This window comes from Haliaeetus albicilla, chromosome Z, assembly GCF_947461875.1.
Source record: "Haliaeetus albicilla chromosome Z, bHalAlb1.1, whole genome shotgun sequence".
NCBI lineage: Eukaryota > Metazoa > Chordata > Aves > Accipitriformes > Accipitridae > Haliaeetus > Haliaeetus albicilla.
Window position 1 is genome coordinate 65,796,278 of NC_091516.1, and position 23,193 is coordinate 65,819,470.

Below are 23,193 nucleotides of genomic sequence, written 5' to 3' on the forward strand. Positions count from 1 at the left end.
GCAAATGGTCATTAGCATATGGAAAGTCAATCTATAAGAACAACAATGAGAATTAGTAGATATGAATGAAGTGGTAGTATTTGTTATTGCAACAAATGGCCCAAGTAGTTGCGGCATATGTGCAGAAATCCCCACATCCCTGTCTGAGTGAACTTGGTTAAGCCTTTGCTTGATACTTACATGCCCCTAAAGCAATTTATGTTCTCTTTATGGTAAGAACTACATCTGGATTTCACCTGTAACGTTGCTTCAATGATACATTTTAAAGAGGGCTGTTTAGTCTTGGTCAATGTTAATGGCAGGAAACCTGTGACTGTTTATTAAAATATAAATGCCAAATCTTCCTTCAACATTTTTTTTCCCTGTTCAAGCTGGGATAGATTTAAAGATCTTCTACTCAGAGAGTCCAGCTAGCTGATCCCTTACTGGCCAATAGTACTGACTGAAGCCAGAGTCAAGATAGTTTGGGAGAGCAGGGCCTTTTTACTTGGTAGGGGTTTGGGGGAGATTAGTAGTAGGCAGAAGAACAGCAGACACAGTGCAATGCAGGAAGAAACTCATCTGGATGGGAACTGGGCATCCAGTAGCTGCTAAGACAGAGATTCATAATAAGAAAGACCAGATGGAAGAAAACAACCCACCTCAGCTCTATTTTAAACTTTGCTCAGAATCTGCAAATGTTATGTTGAGGTAGTTGGCACCAAGAGTGTAAAAATTCCACTTCAAAGATCATTAGGTTTCAGGGAACCTTAACACAGCCACTCTTATTTATTTTATGTAACTATAAATATTTGTAGCCTGATCTTTAGAAACTTGTGTCAGTACAGTTACAGAGGGATGTAGCTTTTTGTAGACTCAAAATCTTTGAAGCACAGAACATTCAATGTGTTAAATGTATGTCCTGGAAGGAGATACCATAAATGAATATGAAGAAAAACAAATGACAAACATAACAAATCAACAGCTATACAAAGAGTGAGGTCCTAAAAATCTCAGGAGAAAAATCATAAATATGTGCATACTCATATGTGCATACACACCACGATACTGGGCTAGACAAATTCAAGATCCACTTGTGGGTCCTTCCTGTAGAAATCAGAAAAAGGGATCTATTTAAATTCAGAATTTCTTCCAAACTGACATTAACCATCTACATTCCTTCTGTAATAAATAGAGAAAAATGCAGTAATAATTGATTTGTTTGTTTTAAGTATCTAACTTACTGGGATGACTCATTCTCTACAGGTTGTGTTTCTTTTCTTTGGCTGCAAAAACTGACCTAGAGTGGACTCTTCATTCTTGAAGAGGAGATCAGGATGAGATGACATCTACCCATGCTGCTGCTGCACTGCTATCCAAAAAGAAGACTACTGCCCAATCAGTCTTGGCACAAATTAGTGTCAAATGCACAACTGCCAACAGTGAGGATTTCAAATTTGTATGTATGCATGAACTGGCACTCATAATGTATATGACAGCACTAAAATCTTATGCTATGTCTATCATGGAAGGGTCTGGTTCATTGTCCATTCAAAATATATTTAGCATCCTTAAGAGCACACCTACTTTATAGTCCTTAACTTTGCTATCATGTACTATCTTTCTATAGGAGCAGTAATTCTTCAAATGGGTCATTATTCAATACTTCTTCATCTTCCTGAATCAATGTGTAATACAAAGCCTTAGTAACTAAAAACCACTTAGAATTGCACTAAGCAGAAAATGAGTAAAATTTCTTCCTCAGTACTCTTATGTTTTCACAGTCGATCCAATGCTTGAAAGATGGTCATAAGACTGTTTAAAACAAAAATAAACTTCTTTGGTATGCTATTTTTTTTAAGAGAGTCCTGTTCATCAAGCTTGTTGACCTACTTCCAAATCTTCGACCAACCAATGCTCCTGTTTGTTTTGCTTTGATTAGTATTTGCTTTTTTTTTCCCCTTTCCTTGTATCTAATGCCTGGATGGGAATCTAATCCAATTTAATTACAGGATCTTACCAAAGATGACTGTTGGTTGGGGTTTTTTTTCACTCTAGCTTTCACTACATGTTTCCACCAAATTCCCCCTCCTGTTGAGACCACACATGCCACTACATGGCAAGTCAGATCAAGGAGCTGAACCAAATGAACACTAACTCTATCAGGAAAATTGCATTAGGGAAGAGGCTACTTTCAGCTGGAAGAGCCACCTGATGCAGCTCAACATGTAGCTATACAATTGGTAGCACAAGCATAAAGGAGATAGCAAGAAAGCATGAGTAGGTTTGAAGAAGGAATCAGAAATAAATGGCTTGCATGAAGGAAAAAACTCTTCTAAGATCAGCCAACCCAGCTATCGTGGTTTAACCCCAGCCAGCAACTAATCACCATGCAGCCACGCGCTCACTTCTCCCCTGTCCTGGTTTCAGCTGGGATAAGAGTTAATTTTCTTCCTAGTAGCTGGTATAGTGCCATGTTCTGGGTTCAGTATGAGAAGAATGTTGAAAACACACGGATGTTTTCAGTTGTTGCCAAGTAGTGTTTAGACTCAATCAGGGACTTTTCAGCTTCTGATGCCCAGCCAGCAAGAAGGCTGGAGCGGCACAAGAAGTCAGGAGGGGACACAGCCAGGACAGCTGACCCAAACTGGCCAAAGGAATATTCCATACCATGGGATGTTATGTCCAGTATATAAACTGGGGGGAGTAGCGGGTGGGGAATTGCCGCTCAGGAACTATCTGGACATTGGTCAGCGAGTGGTGAGAAATTGCATTGTGCATCACTTGTTTTGTACATTCCAATCCTTTTATTATTATTGTCATTTTATTATTGTTATTATTATCATTATTCGTTTCGCCCTTTCTGTTTCATTAAACCGTTCTTATCTCAACCTATGAGTTTTACTTTTTTTTTTCCAATTCTCTCCCCCATCCCACTGGGTGGGGGAAGTGAGGGAGCGGCTGCATGGTGCTTAGTTGCTGGCTGGGGTTAAACCATGACACACCCCACCCAGTGGGATTTAGGAGACAATTGGGGAAAAAAATAGTAAAATACATGGGTTGAGATAAACACAGCTTAATAGGACAGAAAAGGAAGAAAATAACGATAATGGTAATAATAATAAAATGGTAATAAAATGGTAATGGTAATAAAATAAAAATAATAATAATAATAATAATAATAAAATAATTAGAATGTACAAAACAAGTGATGCACAATGCAATTACTCACCACTTGCTGACTGATGCCCAGTCAGTTCCTTAGCAGCGGCCCCTGGCCAGCTTTCCCCCCAGTTTATACAATGGGTGTGACGTCACATGGTCTGGAATACCCCGTTGGCCAGTGTGGGTCAGGTGCCCTGGCTGTGTCCCCTCCCAACTCCTTGTGCCCCTCCAGCCTTCTTGCTGGCTGGGCATGAGAAGCTGAAGAATCCTTGACTTAGTCTAAACACTACTTAGCAACAACTGAAAACATCAGTGTGTTATCAACATTCTTCTCATACTAAACCCAAACCATGGCACTATACCAGCTACTAGGAAGAAAATTAACTTTACCCCAGCCGAAACCAGAACACCAACACAGTTCATCCCACTGCAGCCTTTCCTTTTGTATGCATGTATTCAGACCCACTCACTCTGTGCCCATGTGCAACTCATTAATCTCATTTCTTTGCATGTCAAGTCCCTTCTCCCTCTGCAATTTCTCATTCCATCTCTTCCCAGATGAAAACTGGTCCATTCTAACAGGAGAGCATTTTGTCATCTGTTCTCTGCCATGGTTAGCCTTTTGCCATATTTTCTCCTGTGCTTCAGCTGCACTTCTTGGAAGTATAGAGAACTCAAGGAGCAACAGAGGACACTGAGATTCCTGGAGCAGTAAGAATGATAGTTTGTTCTTCTTCACCTTGTTTGTTCTTGCTCCATCTTCAGAGGATGAAGCAATCAATAGCAAATAATAATCTTTGACTGTTTTATTCACATGACCCTGTCTTAACTGCTAGTTCTGGTCTTTGTCCAAGCAAGGTCTAGACACCTGCAAAGCCTCTTCTTGGGGAATACTGCTTCCCAGATAGAAAAGCAGCTATGTAAAGCTATGCCATCGATACAGACCTGGTACCAAAAGACAGTGCTGACATTGTTGGAGCATGAGACACAAAAGTGGTGTTTCCCTTCCAGCATGACATCTCCATCTGTTCTGCTCACGGCTCGCCTTGGTACAGAGATGCATTGGTAGCTGATATGGCAGACTTGATATCACCCACCTTCAGACAGAAGTATGCACCACTGGTTTCCCTATAACAGACTTCTGAGCTCTGTTAGGTTAGGAGCTGTCTCTACTAATTGAGCGTGAGCTAAGCCCACCTCCTTGGCTGACTCTGTGGACTTTTCCATGGCAGTAATAAAAGCAACCCCTGACACCGCACTGTGAAATTACATGTCCCAGCTCCAAAGTGTCGGAACAGAAAGGTTTCTCAGTAGAACAGCTTTGAGAATCAAAATGGGCAGCAGAACACTTTTTTTCCTTAACCTCATTATGAGAAATAGTGAAACGATTTGAGCCGAGTTCAGCCTGAGGCAGACACCTGGCATGGCAAACTTCTGTCTCAAAGTTCAGGTGAGAAAATGATAAGCAACCAAAAGAAAATGTTCATGACATAAAGCAATAGCTAGGTTAAGGCACACTGTATGATCTTCCACTTGTATTTGTAGGCTGGGATGAATGTTGTATACTCATCACAAATATCACTCTCTAAAACTTTGCAGATTATGGAAAAAATGCCCATGTATGAGTTTCTCAGAGACTTGCCAGCACTGCAGGCTAATCTCAACCTCCTAGCACCCTTTTTGTCTAATCCTGAAAAGGAGTGAGCAATTTTGCCGAACTGAGTTATTTTTATGATATATGGACAAACATTCACTAAGGGATAGGCTGAAAATACTAATTAATTTCCATTCCTGACCTAAGCAAGATTTCCAGCTTTTAAATGTGACAGCCTACTGTAATAGCCTTCAGTGCCACCTGGCATCTAGAGCTATTTTTACTGCATAAGCCTTATTTCCATCAGAATAGGGTTCAATATGACCTTCATATAATGTTCTGACTTAGTCTATATTTTGCTTGGAATAGATGGAAAAGTAATTAACAAGTTAGCTTCAGGCACTGAAAAATAAAATATGCACTTTCAAGAAGAAAAAGAAAAGGAATTGTTACAAATGTGTAAACCAAGTTAAGCAAGAGAGTAAATCTCTGTTACAGACCCTGGGGGAATGGCAAATCCTTTCCCTTACAATAATACAGAAAGATGCTTTTCCTCTTCGAAATGCGTGAAACAGAATAGCTTTGCAAACTACAGCAAAATTACTGTGCACCGAAAGACAGCCTGAGAGCATGCTGTCGCAAAACTACACTTTGGACACTGCTGTACAGCAGGCAGTAAATTGAACCCCTTGAGACAAAACCAGAAGAATCTTTGAGGTTTTGAGGGTGAGAGAGTAAGCAGATTAAATAACTCATGAACTTTTTGGAAAGTTTCCTTTCAATAAGCTAGGGACATCTGTTTGTTTTGGTTTTTTCTTTTTTGATAATCATCAAAGGAGTTACAATTTCAATTTCTTGCAATCAACAGGCCATCAAGGCATCATTTTCAGGAAGAAGAGATACCCTTTGTGAAATCCAATTTCATACCCCCAATCAGTTAAGTATTTTTAAGGCAAACATGTAATATAGTCAGTGTGTAAGGATAATTGCTATGTAAATATTAATCTCAGATGTTTTTAATTTGAACTCAAACTGTAGTTCTCTGAGAATCAATGACATGTTGCCAACTTTAACCAACTGGATCTCTTCTGCTCTTTGATGAACAGTGCAGCACCAAATGGGAAATGTATTTGCTGACATGAAGAAAGGAAAGACAATGAAAAATTGATTACAATATTCCTCTATTCAAGCAAAAGCCCTATCTAATATTTGAATCATAGAGTCACAGAATGGTTTGGGTTGGAAGGGACCTTTAAGATCATGTAGTTCCATCCCCCCTGCCATGGGCAGGGACACCTTCCACTGGACCAGGTTGCTCCAAGCCCCGTCCAACCTGGCCTTGAACACTTCCAGGGATGGGGCATCCACAACTTCTCTGGGCAATGTGTGCCAGTGCCTCACCATGCTCATTGTAAAAAATTTCCTCCTTATGTCCAATCTAAAACTACCCGCTTTCTAAACTATGTAATACCAAACTTTTCTAAACTATCTAATATAAATCTAAAATGGTGCTGAGTAGAAAGTTCCTACCTTCTGCCATAAACAGTTACGAAAAATCAAAATCATAAAAATTAGATACTATGAAATTACCTCAAAATAAAAATAAACCAGGCCAAGGGAAAAGCTGGGATTTTAATAATTTTATGTCTAGTGTTTTAAATCTATGAAAAATGATAATTCAGTGGATTTCTAATGCAAGGATATTTAGAACAAGAAAAAGCACTTATCTTTTGCCAAAAATGTGGCTCACATTTTTACAACATTTTTACAATACAAATTCCATTCTGTTTTTTTAAACTTACCATGTCCCATGAACAATTTTATTTCTGAGAAACTAATAATTTCACCAGAGATTCATAAAAAATTCTACTTATAGCTAATACAAGATTGCATACTAGTTTTATATCTACACATTAGTAACGTTTAGCACTTATGCCTGGCAAATGCACATTAAATATGTTGCTTTATTGTCTCTATCCTGTCAATTTCCAGAGGTCTGTAAGGGGAAACCCAATCCAGGACGTAGGCATCTTTTTATGGGAGCAAGTACATAATTTCCATTCTGTCATAAGTTATGAGCTAGAAAGTAGATGCTGGCTTTGCTTTGCCATTTCAGCATGCTACTCCCACGAACAGAGTCAGTGTGTGAGCACTCGGACATTACATCAAGGAAGGGCTTGTGGGTCTAAAACCTCCATGAGAAACTGCCCCTTTCACAGTAAGGCTCTCAGTGAGTCCAAGGACAATCCCTGGGAGGTAGTGGAGCTCAGGGAAGCCACATTGTTTCTTCCTAATATGCTAGTAATCTAAATCAAATTTCCCTAAATGTTAATGTGAATAAAAGAGAGATACTAAAGAACAAGTAGAAAAGAAAACAGAACTCCAATATTACTACAGAAGTCTAGAGGATGTCTAATAGGAAAATTAATAGGGTCTCTCTTAAGAAGTATCTAGGCTATGTCCAGTAAGTCAGGTTTGAAATATCTGTTGGTTAAAATAATTTATAACTACTTTTAATTTTTCATCTTTTTGATTTTTTTTTCCCCAAACACAGTGACTGATCCATAGTTTCTTATTCTGCGAATAGGTTCCAAGGCAAACACTAAGGCAATATACTGTGATGCCCTGATTTAAAAGGCTTCTTAAAAACAAGAAATCCAGGGGAGAAACAAAGCACCAGTTTTAATAGCCAGAGAAACCTGGAGTTTTCCTAAAAGAAACAAAACGCGTAACTTGAAAGCAATTTAGATTTCAGTTATTGCTTAGCAACATGCTCATAGAGTAAGGTTAATGGGCAAGTGTTAAGATTTTCAGATGTCTATTTTTTATGACTTTTTGATAACTCTTAAGCGCTATCTCTAGTACAACTTTCTTCCTGGAACTGCTGCTACTGTGCTTTTCCATTCTAATCCTTTCCTTTCTTTTTTCTAAATTAAAAGTTCATTCCAGAGATCTTCCAACAGAAGCCCCCTTCTCCACTTTATATGGCATTTTCAACTTTTTTTCTTTCTCAAAAGTTATTTTTTTCAACTTTTTTTACTTCTTTAGGAAAAAAAATGCTAAAATAAATTTTAGAGAAGCTGAAATTCTAAATAAGGAAGGGAACAGATTTGATACCACATGGAATTGTAGAAAAATAATGTTACTTTCCATGGGAAAAAATAGACTGCTTGTAGTAGTCGCACATGGATATACAATGCAGCTGTGTGCACATGTGCATACTGTGCCACGAGGCTGTTGTAGGGATTACTTTTTACCAATGTCTTTTAAGAAGAAATTTCTGTCATATATTGAGTCTCCTATCTCTTGAAAACCTAAATTTCATTAAAACATTATTAAACTCAAACTGTAAAAGAGCTTTTATTGTAATGAAATTCTAAATACATTTGCATTTTGTATATAGATGTAATATGAAAACACAAATGCCAGTTACCTAAAACACGAGGCTTAAAAAAAAAACAAAACCAGTGATAAAAGCAAGGAATGACTTCAGTTAAGTGATGATCTCAAAGGGCATTTATTTATTATTTCAGTCAAAGTCAGACTGTAAAGGCAAGTGAACAAAATGCTGCATGTAATGCTGTACTCTGTCTTACTGTTTCTTGGAAGAGTTACTCTTTGATCTTTAGAAATGATTCCAGACTCTTGAGGAGGGGACTGGGGGGGGGCGGAATACATAAAACCATGGGGAAACATTTTTCAGATGCAAAGCTTCAAACAGCAGGACACCCAACAGAAGTTGATACATTAGGCTTAAAAACAACTTCAACAAAGCAACCTTCTCCTAGTTCAACAAACAGCTTCAAAAGACTCATGCCACATGGTTAAATGGAAAATGAAACAAATCTCCAAAAGAACTGTCCTAAGATTCTCCTAGGTTGCCTTCACAGGATGCATACACTTCTGGTAAAACTATTTAATTGATCTGAAACTCAAAGTAAATGAACAGATATGCAGAAGTGGCTCAGAAGAGAGTGTTTAGATGTCTACGACAACATAAAATCACAGGTATTTAACTGGAATGGAAAAAGAGATCTAGAGCAATGCTTATCCAGAAAAAGGACTAAGTAAAACCTTGTTGAAACTGTGAGGATCATTTGAAAAACTCCTTGGTTTAGCTTTGGTTAAAAGGCATGCAAGAAATAAGTATGCTTTGTCTTGGATGAAATAGGCTTCATGAGTAACAATTACAGTTCATTAGACTGAAGCATTGTGAAACTGAAGGAACCTCTGTGAAATACTATTTCTATTGAGATAGCCACAGGGCATTTATTAATTAAGGATTACTAATCTTCAACCTAGTGGTTGCAACAATCAGGGTAAAATTTTAGTAACGTAACTTCTACAAGATTAGTCACAGAGGGCATTGTCACAGAAGCTACACTCTATCCCAAAGAGCAGAGTATAGGAAATAACATTGGTTTATCCCTTTGATTGACTAGAAGAAGAAATTCTAGTTTTGATCACGATCACAGGTCAATTAAAAGTTTATAACGTTCATAAAATGTTCAGATATAGTTTATAAACTCTGTAAAATTAATGTATTAGCTGCAATTTATCCTACCGCATATTCTTTAATAAGTAAAGGTATTGTTTGGAAAAATACTACGTTGTCCTCCAATTAATCTTCTCATCTTTCCTCCCCTGCAACTCTTACACTAAATGTAGTCTCTTGTCTCAGAATGTTTAGAAGACAATCATAAGGCACTTCTAATGATTTTGAATGCTAAGTGATGACTTGCAGCTGGAAGTGTGTGCACACCTCCTCCCCCACAATACTGGATCAGCACTAGAATCAGGAGGTTAATTACACTTCACTAAGATAAAAGTCACAAACTGGAGGAAACTTGCTGCTTTTCTTGGAAAAAAGAAAAATCTGGTAGTTGATAAACTTGCTTTCTGCCTGTACAAGGCACATCCCACTGAAATTACTGTGAAAGGCTCTGGGTGACTGAATGAGGCTTTGGATGCAGTTTCTATTTATTTTTCAGCACCCCTGCATCTTTCAAACCGGATGACTGCCTTCCTACTCTGAGGAAGAGGTAGCTCTTTTAAGCAGAACACACAGCTTTGTAAATGTCAATACAATCTGAGAAATAAATTGTATTAAAACAATCCCATAAGAATGCACTAATCTGTTACTTTCAAAACAATATCTGGTCATATCTTAAAGCAAAATCAATAGAAACTATAAATTATAGAGCATCTGAAAAGCTAGTATTGCTTATTAAATTTTAAGATATAAATAATGTTAGGTAAAGAACAATTGCACTTTATTAATAGATCTTCCTTTGGAAGATAGAGCAAGTAATATCTTTATAATGAAGGTTTAAAAATAACTTCATTTTCACATGCATGCCCTGCATCTCTAAATTTAAAACTTTTTTCCTGCTCTTACTGCAACAGTCTGGTTTTGATTTTGACTCTCCTAGTAGCAAGATAGTGCTCTTTATTGCTAAAATTTATATTGCACTTCTAGGTTGTACTTTCACTGCACCTAATTTAAGCTCCAATCTATCAAACACATGCTTAAACACATGCTCACAAAGACAACAGGTCTACTATTCAAATACTAACCATGTATTTCACTGCTTTGCTGAGAAAGATCCAAAACAAGCTATGTACAGCTGTGCAAAAAGTTATTGTTTCACCTTATGGAATTTCTGAAAAATAGTATCTATACTTAAATATAGCTTATTTTGATCATAGTCACATTTCATGCAAGTGTAGAGTTGGGTTATAATCTATTAATAACTAGCAGAAGAGTTTAGGATCCAAAGTTTGCTCCTCAAGGCAGAGACTAGAATTGTTTTCCCAAAGGTGGAAATTTTAATTTGAATGGGAAAAAAATAACATTCTGTGTCTGGAGAATTTTAGTCAAATTAATTTCTGCAAAAAGCTTCAGATTAATCATTTTTTTTTCCCAAGAAAATAATTGTTTCAAAAATAATTCCCAAATAATCTAATCATTTGAAGTATCAATGTCCTAGAACCTGATTAAATAACAGAAAGTGTTACTGTTACATTAATTCACTTATTTTTGCAGGTATTTAGTCATGTTCCCTTGTAACATAATTTCTAAGTAGTTGAGATTTATTTGCACAAATGTTTACAAGTATGTGTTTTGTCTCATATTGTAGATCTACCATGTACCATTTATGCCAGAGGCATTTGTTCATCTGTCCAAATCAAAGAACAAAAACATTCTGGTGCTGTATGTTTGTGTACTTCTAGCTGTTGATTTGCCTGTGTGGGAATATCTATCTGCATTGCTATATCAGTGCAACTCCCACATGTATACTTTTACTGCAATAGCATCCTCTCATGGAATAACTACCATGAAAAGGTCACCAGTCTTTCCATTAGGAGTTTTCATACAGAAAGTTACACTGGTATAGCTATTACTGCATAAATAATTGTGGCACATTTTTAGATGCCAATAAACCCTGAAACACTAAGAACTATAACAATAAAAATGATGGGTAAAAATTAGGTGCAGCTCATTCAACCAACCATAAGTAAGTAAATTATTTGAGTTTTAAACATATCTGATCAAGTCTTGGGGCAAAATATTTGAAAATATACTGGTGTAAAAGATGTTATTGATAATGGGTGAATTCAAGGAGATTATGAACATTTAGGAATATTCTGTGATGGAGCAATGCTCAAAAGACATTCACTGTAAATTATTGGCTGAGCTTTGTTGAACACAAAATTATGTGGAGAAATAAACAAAGCAGTGATACTAGGGCAGAGTAAAACAAAGCAATCAGAAGTGATAAAAAAATCCATTTAAACGAATACAAAAGCAAACAAACAGTGTCATCTGGCACTCCAAAAGGCAAGGGCTCCCGAGGAACCTAATATAGAATCTGTAGGCTTTTGTGAGACTACTGAAATTTCAGCTGGTAAGTCTAACAGAGACCTGTAATGGAGCCCATGTGGCTGTCTTATAAATTCCACTTCCATCCTTTTACCGATTTTCAGCTGATGTATCTGGTTAGCTTGGCCAGCTCACAGTTACAGGCTTTCACAAAAATGGCAGTGATGATCAAAATGCAAAGAGGAAGGCCGTATCTTCATAAGACGCTCCACTCAACAGGAATGATGGTTTTACAATTCACAACCGTAATAAGATTGTCTTGAAGCATATTCATATATGCCTCTAAACTCTATCTCTACAAAATGTGTATACTTATACCAATTCCATAAAGGGAAAAAAGGGTGCTTTTTTTTTCTTTCCCATGTAAAAAAATCTCCTTTTTAACTGACACGTCTACTGAACACCTGCAATAGGTTTCTATTAAGATTTTTCCATGAAAATTTCAAGACTGACAGATCTCTCAAGCAACAGATAGTTGAAGGCTGATGCTTAATAATAATATATAATCCTCAGGGGTGTATTAATACTCTACAGTTCTTTCCAAAACTCTTCCTTTCTCTGTTTTGCAGTGTTTTTTCCTCATCTCAGTAATGCTTTCTGTCCATTCTACTACTATATTCATGTTAAAATCTCCCTTTTGCTTCTTCCTCTATTCAGTGCTAGTCTTAACTATTCTTCCTCTCTCACATTCTACTCTTGGCTTTCTTCTCTGTCCTTTCATTTATTATTCTCCACTGTAACCTAATTACTTATATTGCTCCCAAGTTGTAGGTTAGTGTTGTAAACAGTGTTCAATCCTTCCTTGCCATCTTCCTTTCTTCATTCACTTTACTTACCTTTTCTCCTTTGGTCCTCTGGAGACCTTTACTTCTTTTAACAACCCACTATAAAGTGACTCCCTATTCATTTGATGGCTTAGCTCACTGAGTTTATACAACTCAATGCCATTTCAAGTATGTTAAGCTGTTTAGTGGCATTGGTATGTTGTCTTCTTTTTCTTTAAATACTCCCAAGCTAATAGATTGCCAATTAATTAGAAATAGTTAATCTTCGCAACAGAATAAACACTACATGCTTGTGTCTCTTGGGGAGTTCCTAAACTAATTTTTACGACTGTGTCGTTAACCATTCTCACTACTTAGCAGCCCGTCAATGTAAATAAAAGTTCGTTGAGCAGATATCCAGGCCATAGTTTGTAGAACGTTTTCTTTGAGCAGGATGCTTCTGCACCTGCTGTCCTTCCTTTTCCTTCATTGCTTGTTCCTGGGCTGCACCGTCTTTAAGGATGCCAGTGTTGGGGGTCATGCTAATGATTGAGCTTCACCAGCATAAACACAGATAAAAAACTTGCACAAACACTGATTTTTTTGACCTGGTTTGTTGTGTGAAGTCTGATGTGCCAGCTTAACCAAGGAAGAAGCAAAAAGGAAGGAACACGTGGCAGAGAAGATTTTGAACTACTACTGGAGGACTATATCTCCTACTGCCTCCAAATTGAGGGAAAAAAAGACAAAAGGAATGGGAGCAGACAGAAAAGAACCCAACACTGATATGGCTATTTAGCATGCGTTATATAGAAAATAAACCTGGTTAAAATGGTTTTTAAAAAAGGTAGCTCTCAATAAATGGTCACCATGATGCAGATGTAATCATAAATTATTCATACCTGCTGAAGTTGGTTCTTCTTCAACTGAGGCTGTGCAAAAAGGCAGCAGGGGCCGGGGGGAGGCAGAGACAGGGAAGAGGAAGGGAAGAGAAGAGAAGGCAGAGAGAGAAAAATACAGATTAAGAAATCCGTATAGTTCTAATTGTTTTATTATTTACATTTCCTTACTATATGAGCAACAAGACATCATGAAGAACTTTATTCTTAATAGTTCGATCAACTTCAGTAATATGTTTCATCTTAGTGGAGAACTAAGCTAATATGAGTTAAGATCTCAGCTTACATTTGTAACATCACACTCTTAACCTTTCCCTCTAATTTATCTGGTAGGGTAGGCCTAATATTGCAACAGCAATGTTCAACAGAAGAGTTGCAGTCAACTTCCCTGCAGTCAAATTCACTGCAGAGCTAGCTGTTGCAGTACTAAAAAGGAGCTGTTCTTAAGGCAAAGCCTTCTAAATAATCAACTGCAGGACCCATTTATTTGGTCAGAACAGTTAATGAAGGCTTTGTCTCATGACACAGCTAAGACAGCTGCTGCTTAGCAAGCAGTTAATGAGAGGCACTGTCCGCACCTTTTTCCCATCTCTCCGTCTTCCACCCCTTCCGTTCCATTCAGTTTCTTCTCAACTTGGTGCTGGCAGTAATGAATTAATGATCCTGAAATTAAGTAGTTAGGGAGCAAAAATAGCAGTTTGGGGTTGGGTTTTTTTTGGGGGGGGAGGGGGGCAGTTGCCTGTTGGACTCTCCATTCCAGATGTTTATTGTCTGAGGTAAGCGATAAAAATCCCTATCTTCATACTAGAACCTTTCCTTTTTGGCAATAGATAACCATTAAATTGCCTTAAGTTACCATCAGAAAGCACCTTTGACTGTAGACTATCTATTACCCTTACATTCAAAAGAAAGAAACAGACATATTCACAGTAAAATTGTATTTTAAAAGTACATCAGTGACCTAGTTCTTTCTTTCCCCGCAGTCAGTATGTTTTATATACACATGCATCATAAAAATGGTCTTCTCACAGTCTTGCAAAGTTTTCAATGACAGAAAAAGCAGCAATCAAGTGTTTCTCACTTGTATACTCTAAAAGCACCTAGAAGTCTGAGAAGACTCTCCATAAATGCAATATAGAGACCCTCTTAAGATACTAAATACAGGTATCCATACTTTTTTTTTTCTCTTTTAAGAAGTCTCTTCTACCAGTTGAAATGGAAGCTACTTCTGTTGGATTTCTTGTGGAATCAGTTCCATACAAACAGTGCTCCTACAGCCATGGCAAACACCGATCCACCGTGACGGCTTCAGAGCTTGCACTTGGCATACATAAAGATTTCAAACATTTTCTCAAAGATCAGTGCCGTGCTTGGTAAATTGACTTATTTGCCTTCAATATCACTCCATGTATTATGCTGGGAGAAATTAGGAAAGGAGCAGGAAGATCTTTCCTCCTTTTAGTGAAACTTCATCAGACACAGCAGAGACCTCATCAACAGCCACCAACTGCATTTAAGACCAACTATAAACTTCGGTTAATACAGTACAATATTGTATATGCAACTGTATGTAACAATTAACGTTGGACACATCAGTTATTTCTCATTGCGGAGTAGCATGGTGTCCTTTTGGGGGCTGTCAAATCCAATCAATAGAAAATAATCAGTTACTGTCTGAAGCACCAGCCAACCATCTTGTCTCTAACTAAAGCATCCTGAGGTAAATAGGTGATTTTTATTTATATAGCTTGGTATTCAGATAAACACTGAAGAAGGCTATGTTACAAGAACAGTGCATTATGAAACACATAATCTAAAATGGCTTTAAAAGGGTAATTAACAGGCTAATCTTTTCCTCTTGTAACTCCTCATTTAGTGTCTAGATGTGTATTTTGAAACTAGATTAATCCAATTTGAGGTGTACATATGTCATGATCACATCAAGATTTTAAATCTTACAACAACATGTTCTTCTACTGTATAGTTACTGAATTTAAGTAAAATGTGTTTGTAAGAGTAGAGGATTTCAAGACAGTGAAAGAAAGAAGGGAAAATGCCACCCTATTGTTTTTAAATTGAACTAATCATATACATCATTAGTTCAAGAACAATATGACAGCTGATTCCACAAAAAGGAAACGGAGTATTTAAATCTTAAGAACAACAGAATCAGAAGTAAATAAACAAACTACAAACTAAGTCAATCAAGCATGTTGTAATTTCTCAAGGTAACAGTGGCAGAGGACTACACAAACAGAACAGAACATGGAAGTTAGTTAGAAGTTCTGTTATTAAATTTTACAAATGCCTCAAATCTCTATTAGCTATGAGCTCAACTGCTGCTTGAGCAACAAATAATTAAAAGTACTAGTGACTGTGCATTAAAACTGGTTAAACAAAATAATTCAATTATACAAAGAATATTGCACTAACAATTTTTTTCAGATTGTTATTTGAATAATATTCTTAGACTTACTATTGGGATGAATACCAGCATTAGCAATTCAAACCTGGATTCCTTTATTACTCTGAGGGTTGTTTCAGTGCGACCACCCTGCACTTAGGTACACATCTAAATAAAATATGATAGCTGAATCTCAGCTGAAATACGTCATTCAGATGCCAAGACAGCTATGCCAATAACATACATTTTCTGTTTATTTAATTACATTGACTATTTGATTGCTGGTTTAGGCTCTTTCAGGAATACACTATATTAATTTCTTGTCTGAGTTAGACTAGAGTTAGTAAGAACTGCTTTTGTAAAATGCAAAAGACCTAGTTCTACTTGCCAATACAGTATTTCTTAACCCTAGACAGAAATTAAAGATGTGTATTAAAAACAGATAAGAAAATGCAGTTCAGAAATTGTTTCTACTTCATGCACACTCTTTAAAAATCAAATGAACTTAATCTCTTGCTGTATGTGCCAGGACTTCTTTCACCGTCCATAGCTTGATAAACCATGTTTAAAAAAACAGCCTTCAGTAAGCTATTGAATACTCAAAGAATATACTATTTTTGCTTTATCATACCAGCTCAAATGCAATGTCAGCACTCTGTTTTCCACTCGTTAAGTAAATGCACTAAATTACCACACCAAAAATTTCCTATACAACACCACTTTTTTTTTGCATCTGCAGTGATTTAAAACTTGAAGTTATTTTAAAAAGCTATTTATACAGTGACTCATCTCCATAGTAATTATCTATAATTTACTTTCTTTACTTATTTCAGAGGGGTGGAGAGGGAGTAAGCTGGAATTGTCTTGCTCAACTGAGCTGGCACAAGCTGGTGACTCACCATACTGGGTGGTGGATCACCATCAGCCTGCTTTCTCCTTCTGACTCCAGAGCTCTAAGACTCACACAGAGGAGCCAGGTATTTGACAAAAAAGCCCCCAGAAGAGTCAAGGACATCCCCAAATCATGGTCTTATAGCAGCATTGCCTGACCTTAAATTGTAAACTACCCTGCAGCTTTAAAGAACATTTTTCTTCCCCTTTTAATGGTTCATTGACAGAATATATTAAGACATATGGCAGCACAAACATTAGTTTTTATCTTCTTAGAGAAAATCTGATGTTCACTTGGGAAAACTTAATCATGTTTTCCTTATAGATGAATAATACTGCATGACATTAGTGGGGAAAAAAACACAAGAAGGCATGGGCAGATTTGGAAAGCATATACCGGGATATATATTGTCTAACATATATTAGCTTAAGAGAGATAATGTAACAAGGCAATGCTTGGCTAATATCTGAATACCTATGCCAGACTTCTGATTATTTCTGTTACAATGGCAGAAGCCTTGAATGTCTGAGAAAAATCTGAACTTTGAAGCATAGGTAACTTGAGGGAGGCAGATTCAGTTAACAGTGTGCTACACCACTTTACATATTATGGCACATTACATTAGTTTACTGTTTATATTAAGGTTTGTGTTAATTTTATATTAACGTGAAATATGTTTGTCTTTAACATTCAAATAAAATGTAAGACTCATATACAAAAGAATAAACTTAGATATATGACATTGTCTATATGAAAAAGTCTATGCAAGAGCTCTACAAAATTATCCAAATGAACCACCTGTGAACAGTAGGATCCAAAAGCAAACCTTTTTCTGAATGCACCATCAAAAAAAAGAGATATTTTGCTCAGCATCAAATCTCACGATCTCAGAGGACTTGCAGACTACGAAGACTTACTGACATCCCAAAAACTCGGCATCAGACATTAAGAGCGTGATTTTGATGCTACAGATGTTTCATTGAAAATACATGCCTAGGAAGTCTGTCTCTTTACCTGGTCACCATTTGACAGATGCCAGTTCATTTTTCCATAGACTGACTCAATCTTCTTTGGTTCTCAACATGGCCCTGTGGGCAGTATTGGCATGACTGATGAGGCAACCCATCGTCATGCAGAGAGCTGAAACAAGCCGTCTTTCCACCAAAGCCCCCATTGCACCAAACCTCGGTCTGCCCCATGCTGTCAGATTAAACGTGCTAAAGACACCTCCAAGCCACAGCTCATATGATTAACGCTATCTCACCAACTTGTAACAACTAATTCAACCAACTCAGCTGGCTGCCACTGCAACAACTGATACAATCATCACCCCTACTTATAAAAAGGAGCAGCAAATCCTAAGAAAAACAGATTGGTTTTAAGATGCATGAATCTGATGAATCTGGAAAATGCACCATTTCTGCCAGTTGGTCAAAGATACATCTGTAGTGTGAGTAAGATGTTTTTATCTTGCAGTTTTACAGTGAGGTTCGGTTTGTCCTGTTACTGTGTGTTAATTGTAATTGTAGAGCTGGGACACCAGCACATCCTTCACTATTCACAGGCCCTTGGGAACAGCAGTGCCTCCTTCTAGCTTCAGCTGGCTAAGTGGTGTCTGCAGCTATTCTTGGAAAAAAAACAAAAGAAAACAAGAAGGAAGACACAAGGCAACTCACTAATGCATGTCAGAGATAACTCACTATGAACTGATAAAAGTCTGCTTGGATGACAGATATTAAATGCAAAACAAAGTCATTAATTAAGAAACCCTAGAAATGCCTGTGGCTCTTAATAGAGGAAACCTATTACTGTTCATAGGTTTACATCCACTTAAGCACTTAAGCCTATGAAAAACTTACTCTTTCTTCTCTTCATTATTTTATTTCAAGAAATAAATTTCTAACAAAAAGTGGGTGTCTGAGCAAAATTTCAGGTATTACTAAAATCTAGAATACTCATGTCTTAAAATGACAGTGTTAGAAATGCCAATAAGGGTGGCTAATTCATTCTCACTAGTCTTCCTTTTTTTGTAAGCATCAGGGCCCGGTGCTAAACAAGAACATGTTTAAATATGAAAGAAAAGATTTATTTAGGTGAAATTCTATATTTTGAAGAAGACAAGATTAGATAATGATCTTTGTGGTTAGTGTCTTCACATTTACAACTCTGTAGAACAAGGCAGTCAATGAAGTGCCCACTGAGCCTTGTATTTGGCAGGATGTTCTTCTTAAGGAAAACAGCATAAAAAGATGTAGTTTTAAAACAATTATTCAGTTCTTAGTCAGCTGCAGTTCTTGCCAAGGTTTCAAGTGCTGCCAAAGGTGCAACAGCACTTAAAGCCATAATTCTGAAACCAGGAGTAGTCTGTCATGACTTGAAATATCACACAATTTTACACACACACACACACACACACACACACACTTGCATGCTGTCATATGCAGTTTTAAGAAGATGTGCACATTCCAAAAGAGCAAAGAATGTAATCAGAAAATGTCCTAGCACTTTTATGTACAAAACCAAGTATACTCAAATAGCTAAGTGACTAAGACCACTAAGACCACAGTATACAGTAGTATTTGCTTCTTTAAATTTCAAAGAGCATTCTCCAACATCCAAATGTGTAATCTTAAAATTAAATACTAAAAAAGGCTGTAAAATATAGTTATGGTTAAGTAGGTACCTGCTAGCATCTGTTACACTCATGGATGCAAAAACTTATCCAGGATATCCTCACAGTTACACACAGAAAGCTTTGTCTTCCAAGCCAAACAATTTCGTATTTTCATATTTCAGTCACTTGCCTGAAGCTTTTTCACTTGGTTGTTTTGAGTGTTTTAAGGGAAATTTGACAAGATATTCTTATGTGAATGGAGAGCTTTAAAATAACATCATATATCTCACTGAAAGGTAATGATGATGATAATAACTTTATTTTATGGATATTCTCCCTCTTAGGAAAAAAAAGCCACAAACCAAAATAAAAGCTGACTCAGATGCTCGCAGTGTGTTTGAGTCTGGTTTTGGAATTGTATAGGAGGCTGGATTAGCTCTCTCACTGCAGCTGTGTACCCAAGTACTTGATCCAGGCCAAGTCAAAGGTACCTGGGTGCCATGCCAGATATACCACTCCTTTGTATTATGGGCTGAAAATGTGTTCCATCTCAATACGCAGATGACAGAAGCTGACTGAGACGGCAGTTTGATGTGCTTTTGAGAACAGTTTACTCAAAGCTAGGAAAATCCTGGCACTTGCTCTCTGTGCAAGAGAGGAGAGCAACGCTTTCTCAAAGATACAAAAATTCAGGCTGAAACCAAGTGGGACTGAGATAAGTAAATGTTGAACAGGGTTTGAGCATCACCAAATCTTCCACCAGAAATAAGAAGGTAGAATTACTACCATAGTACTTGACAATATCCAACATCCAATAGCATGAGGAAAGATTCAAAAGACAATAAACAATGCTCAAAACAGAGCAGAAAATAGCAGTTAAGACAAATAAACCCCACTTTACATGGTCCTGTAACACCAGATACCAACTTTAATGCACAAACTTTCTATTGTGCATTACTATTGTGCCACTTCTCACCCCAGACTAACCTCAACCACCAGTCTGCTGCAAGCAAAGTATGTGCAGATTGACCAGCTTGCCTTGCTGAAATACTTACTAGGAAGTTAAATAGACACATAGGAAAACCCAACAATTTTCAAACCCTAAAATTTCAGGACGAAGATGTATCCTGCAATTTTCAGTGACTTCCCAAATACTTTGTGGGTTTTGGCCAGATTTTCTAATATGCCAGTTACAAAGATAGTACTACCATCCTTTCTGGGGAATGAAGCTGTGTAAACCAACAAACAGACCACCATATGAGAAGTCTTTAGATTGCATCACGATGAAATTAGAAGTACTCAATAGTCACTGTTTCATAGAAAATACAACATATTAAACACAACTGCATAGGACCATGAGCATACAGTTCTCAGTTCAAATGCCTTGCTCAGTTCATAGGCCTTACAGAAGAATTAACTTTTTTTTAAAAATCCAAGTCTATAGTACTCTTTTCAGCATGACTGAGGGCCGGCATATTGCTTTACTGAGATAATTTCCATGCAACATAATCTTCATCACAGAAAATTTGAGCTGTAAATTGCATAACGTGCCAAGAGGAGGATTCAAAGGAGCAGATGGTAGCTAAAATGAAGGCTGTGGTGTTAGAGGAGCCCCATGCAGGGAGACATATCACTTTGGTGCAGTATGTGTTTTTAATTGTTTTTTAGTAACTTCAGGAATGAGCAATAGGAAATATGCCACCATAAAGCTACAGGGCATGAATACAGGTATAGAAAAGAGAAGATTTGAGTCCTGGTGCAAGAAAGGCAAAGCAGATATTTTTAAATTAATAAAACAATATTTTGATTGCCCAGGTAAATTTTGGAGACTGGGACATACTGCTTCAGGAATGATTGTTATATCAGTATTCACTTCTAGCTTTTCTGATTGGGCAGAAACAAAAGAAGATCCTATTATCTTTGTAGCTAATATTGGCTTTATATTTAACTTCAGTACAACCTGAATAAGTACCTGAATATGTTTGAATCCATTATTGTTTACTGTTGAAAAATACATGTTGAAACATACGTATGATGTAGGCTGTGGCAAAACAGTGTCAATAATGTCCAGCTTCAATAAAACACTGCCCTCATCCAGATCTCAAAGAATTTATTACTGTATGTCTATGTTAAAAACAGCAACAATGACTCACAGACAATATCAATTTATCTGAGGATAACTGCAGAGCCCATACTGAACCTGGACCTTTTCAAAACTAGCACGTTGATCTGCCCGAAAATACAGGTGACAAAGAAGCTTACTTTAAACCTGGGGCAGTTTGAACAAATTACTATGCCCTAGACTGGTTTTACTGAGCACGTGAAGTTCTTTGCTGACAACTGTATTTCAACAAGTAGAAATGCCAAAAGAGAAACATGCTTAAATATAAGTGTAAAACCAGATGTTTTTCTCTCTTGCTGACACTAATATGGCTTTGCTATATGCAGTGAAACAAGGCAAGAGAGAACAAGGTGATATGAAGTAAAAAATTATACCTGGCATGAGGTTTCTTTATTCTCAGAAATCCTACATTTTTCCCTTTAAATTGTCATCTATACACTACTCTTAATTTTTCAGAAAATAATTAAAACTTGAGTACTCAAGGCTTTTTCTCAGAACAAGTGAAGATAATTTACATTGATTTTTCTTTTATCATAATGAATAAAGCCACTAGAAGTCAACAGTTTATCAGCCATTCTGACTTCACCCCTGTAACAAGCATTTTCACAGCAGCCGTCAGTCAGCACTCTGGTGCTCCTCCACGCTTTTCAATTTTCATTAGTGTACGAGTCAGGCCTATTGATTTTGAGCTGTTGGGGTTTTTTTTAGATTTTTTTCATCCCGAGTGTATGGATTTTCTGAAAACCACCTCATCCCTACTTTTCCAGAGATTCCTCAGAGCAGATTTATTCATTTTCGGTGCAACTTCTGTCAGAAGCAGAGTTCTGCATTTTCAGAGGATGCTTAGCACCCTCTCCAGTGGCTGCATTTCAAAAGCAATCCCAACCAGCACCTCCCACTGTGAGAAATAAGAGCTGTCGGGCTCTGGCAAGGTGTGTTAAAAATCTGTCCTTCATTCCTTTTGATTTTCCCTCTTCCATGCTGCAAACAGATGGCAAAACCTCTCCTTGCATTACCCCCTTCCAGCCGATGTTTGGTGGAATCGCAAGCACTTCCATACACTCGCATCTCCACTGCACACCATTGCAGCCCACCACAAAAACAAGGATTACTATTCACAAGATCTGTTCTCCTCAGCACTTGAGATGTTGCAAATGCTTTTTACTTGGTCAGTTCAAGTCAGAATTACGTAAATCAATACTTTGATCCTTGCTTCTGGATCCGGTAATGCCTTGTGCTCTTCGTAAAAAGGCATACAGAAATGCAGGATACACAGAGAAAGCTGTATGGTGCTTTCAACCATTGAGTACAAGATCCATAATCTCACCTCTTATCTGCTTATGTGGCACTTTGTCAAAGTGCTCACTGTTCTAGATTCCGGATACTGGACAATATGTAAGATTTTTATATTTTTCTTACAGGACCAGAGAGGCTGTGGAGTCTCCCTCCTTGGAGATATCCCAAAGCCATCTTGACATGGTCCTGGGCGACCAAGTCTAGGTGGCCCTGCTTGAGCAGGGAAGGTTGGACCAGAGGACCTCCAGAGGTCCCTTCACACCTCAATCCTGCTGTGATTCTGTGAATCACATCGTCTTTAAGGAACAATTAACAGAAGGGCTGTGCAATGGGAGAGAAACAAAATATATTTCTACAGTTACTCAACTTTTTTCCTTTAAGTATTAGCCACCTTCCAATTTCTTTACATAGTGATCTAACATGCATTTTATGACACGTTAACTGTCATACTATCATTACTGAAATACATTACATTTAAAGGACTAATTACAATGACAGTGATAGAAAAATCCCTACTGCTTCCATAGTCTTCATCTCTAATGTTCAAGGTAAATACACTTAAGTGCTGTAAGTGTATGCTT

At 37.3% G+C, this 23,193-nt stretch overlaps 1 protein-coding gene across 1 annotated transcript in view; it reads right to left on the reverse strand.

Annotated features, from left to right (window-relative positions):
- Positions 1-23,193, reverse strand: part of EDIL3 (EGF like repeats and discoidin domains 3) — a 269,327-nt gene that overhangs the window by 151,847 nt on the left and 94,287 nt on the right. Inside the window, exon 3 of the mRNA XM_069777348.1 lies at positions 13,288-13,317. Within this exon, the coding sequence (XP_069633449.1) occupies positions 13,288-13,317 (30 nt within the window). The remainder of the gene's footprint in view (positions 1-13,287; positions 13,318-23,193) is intronic.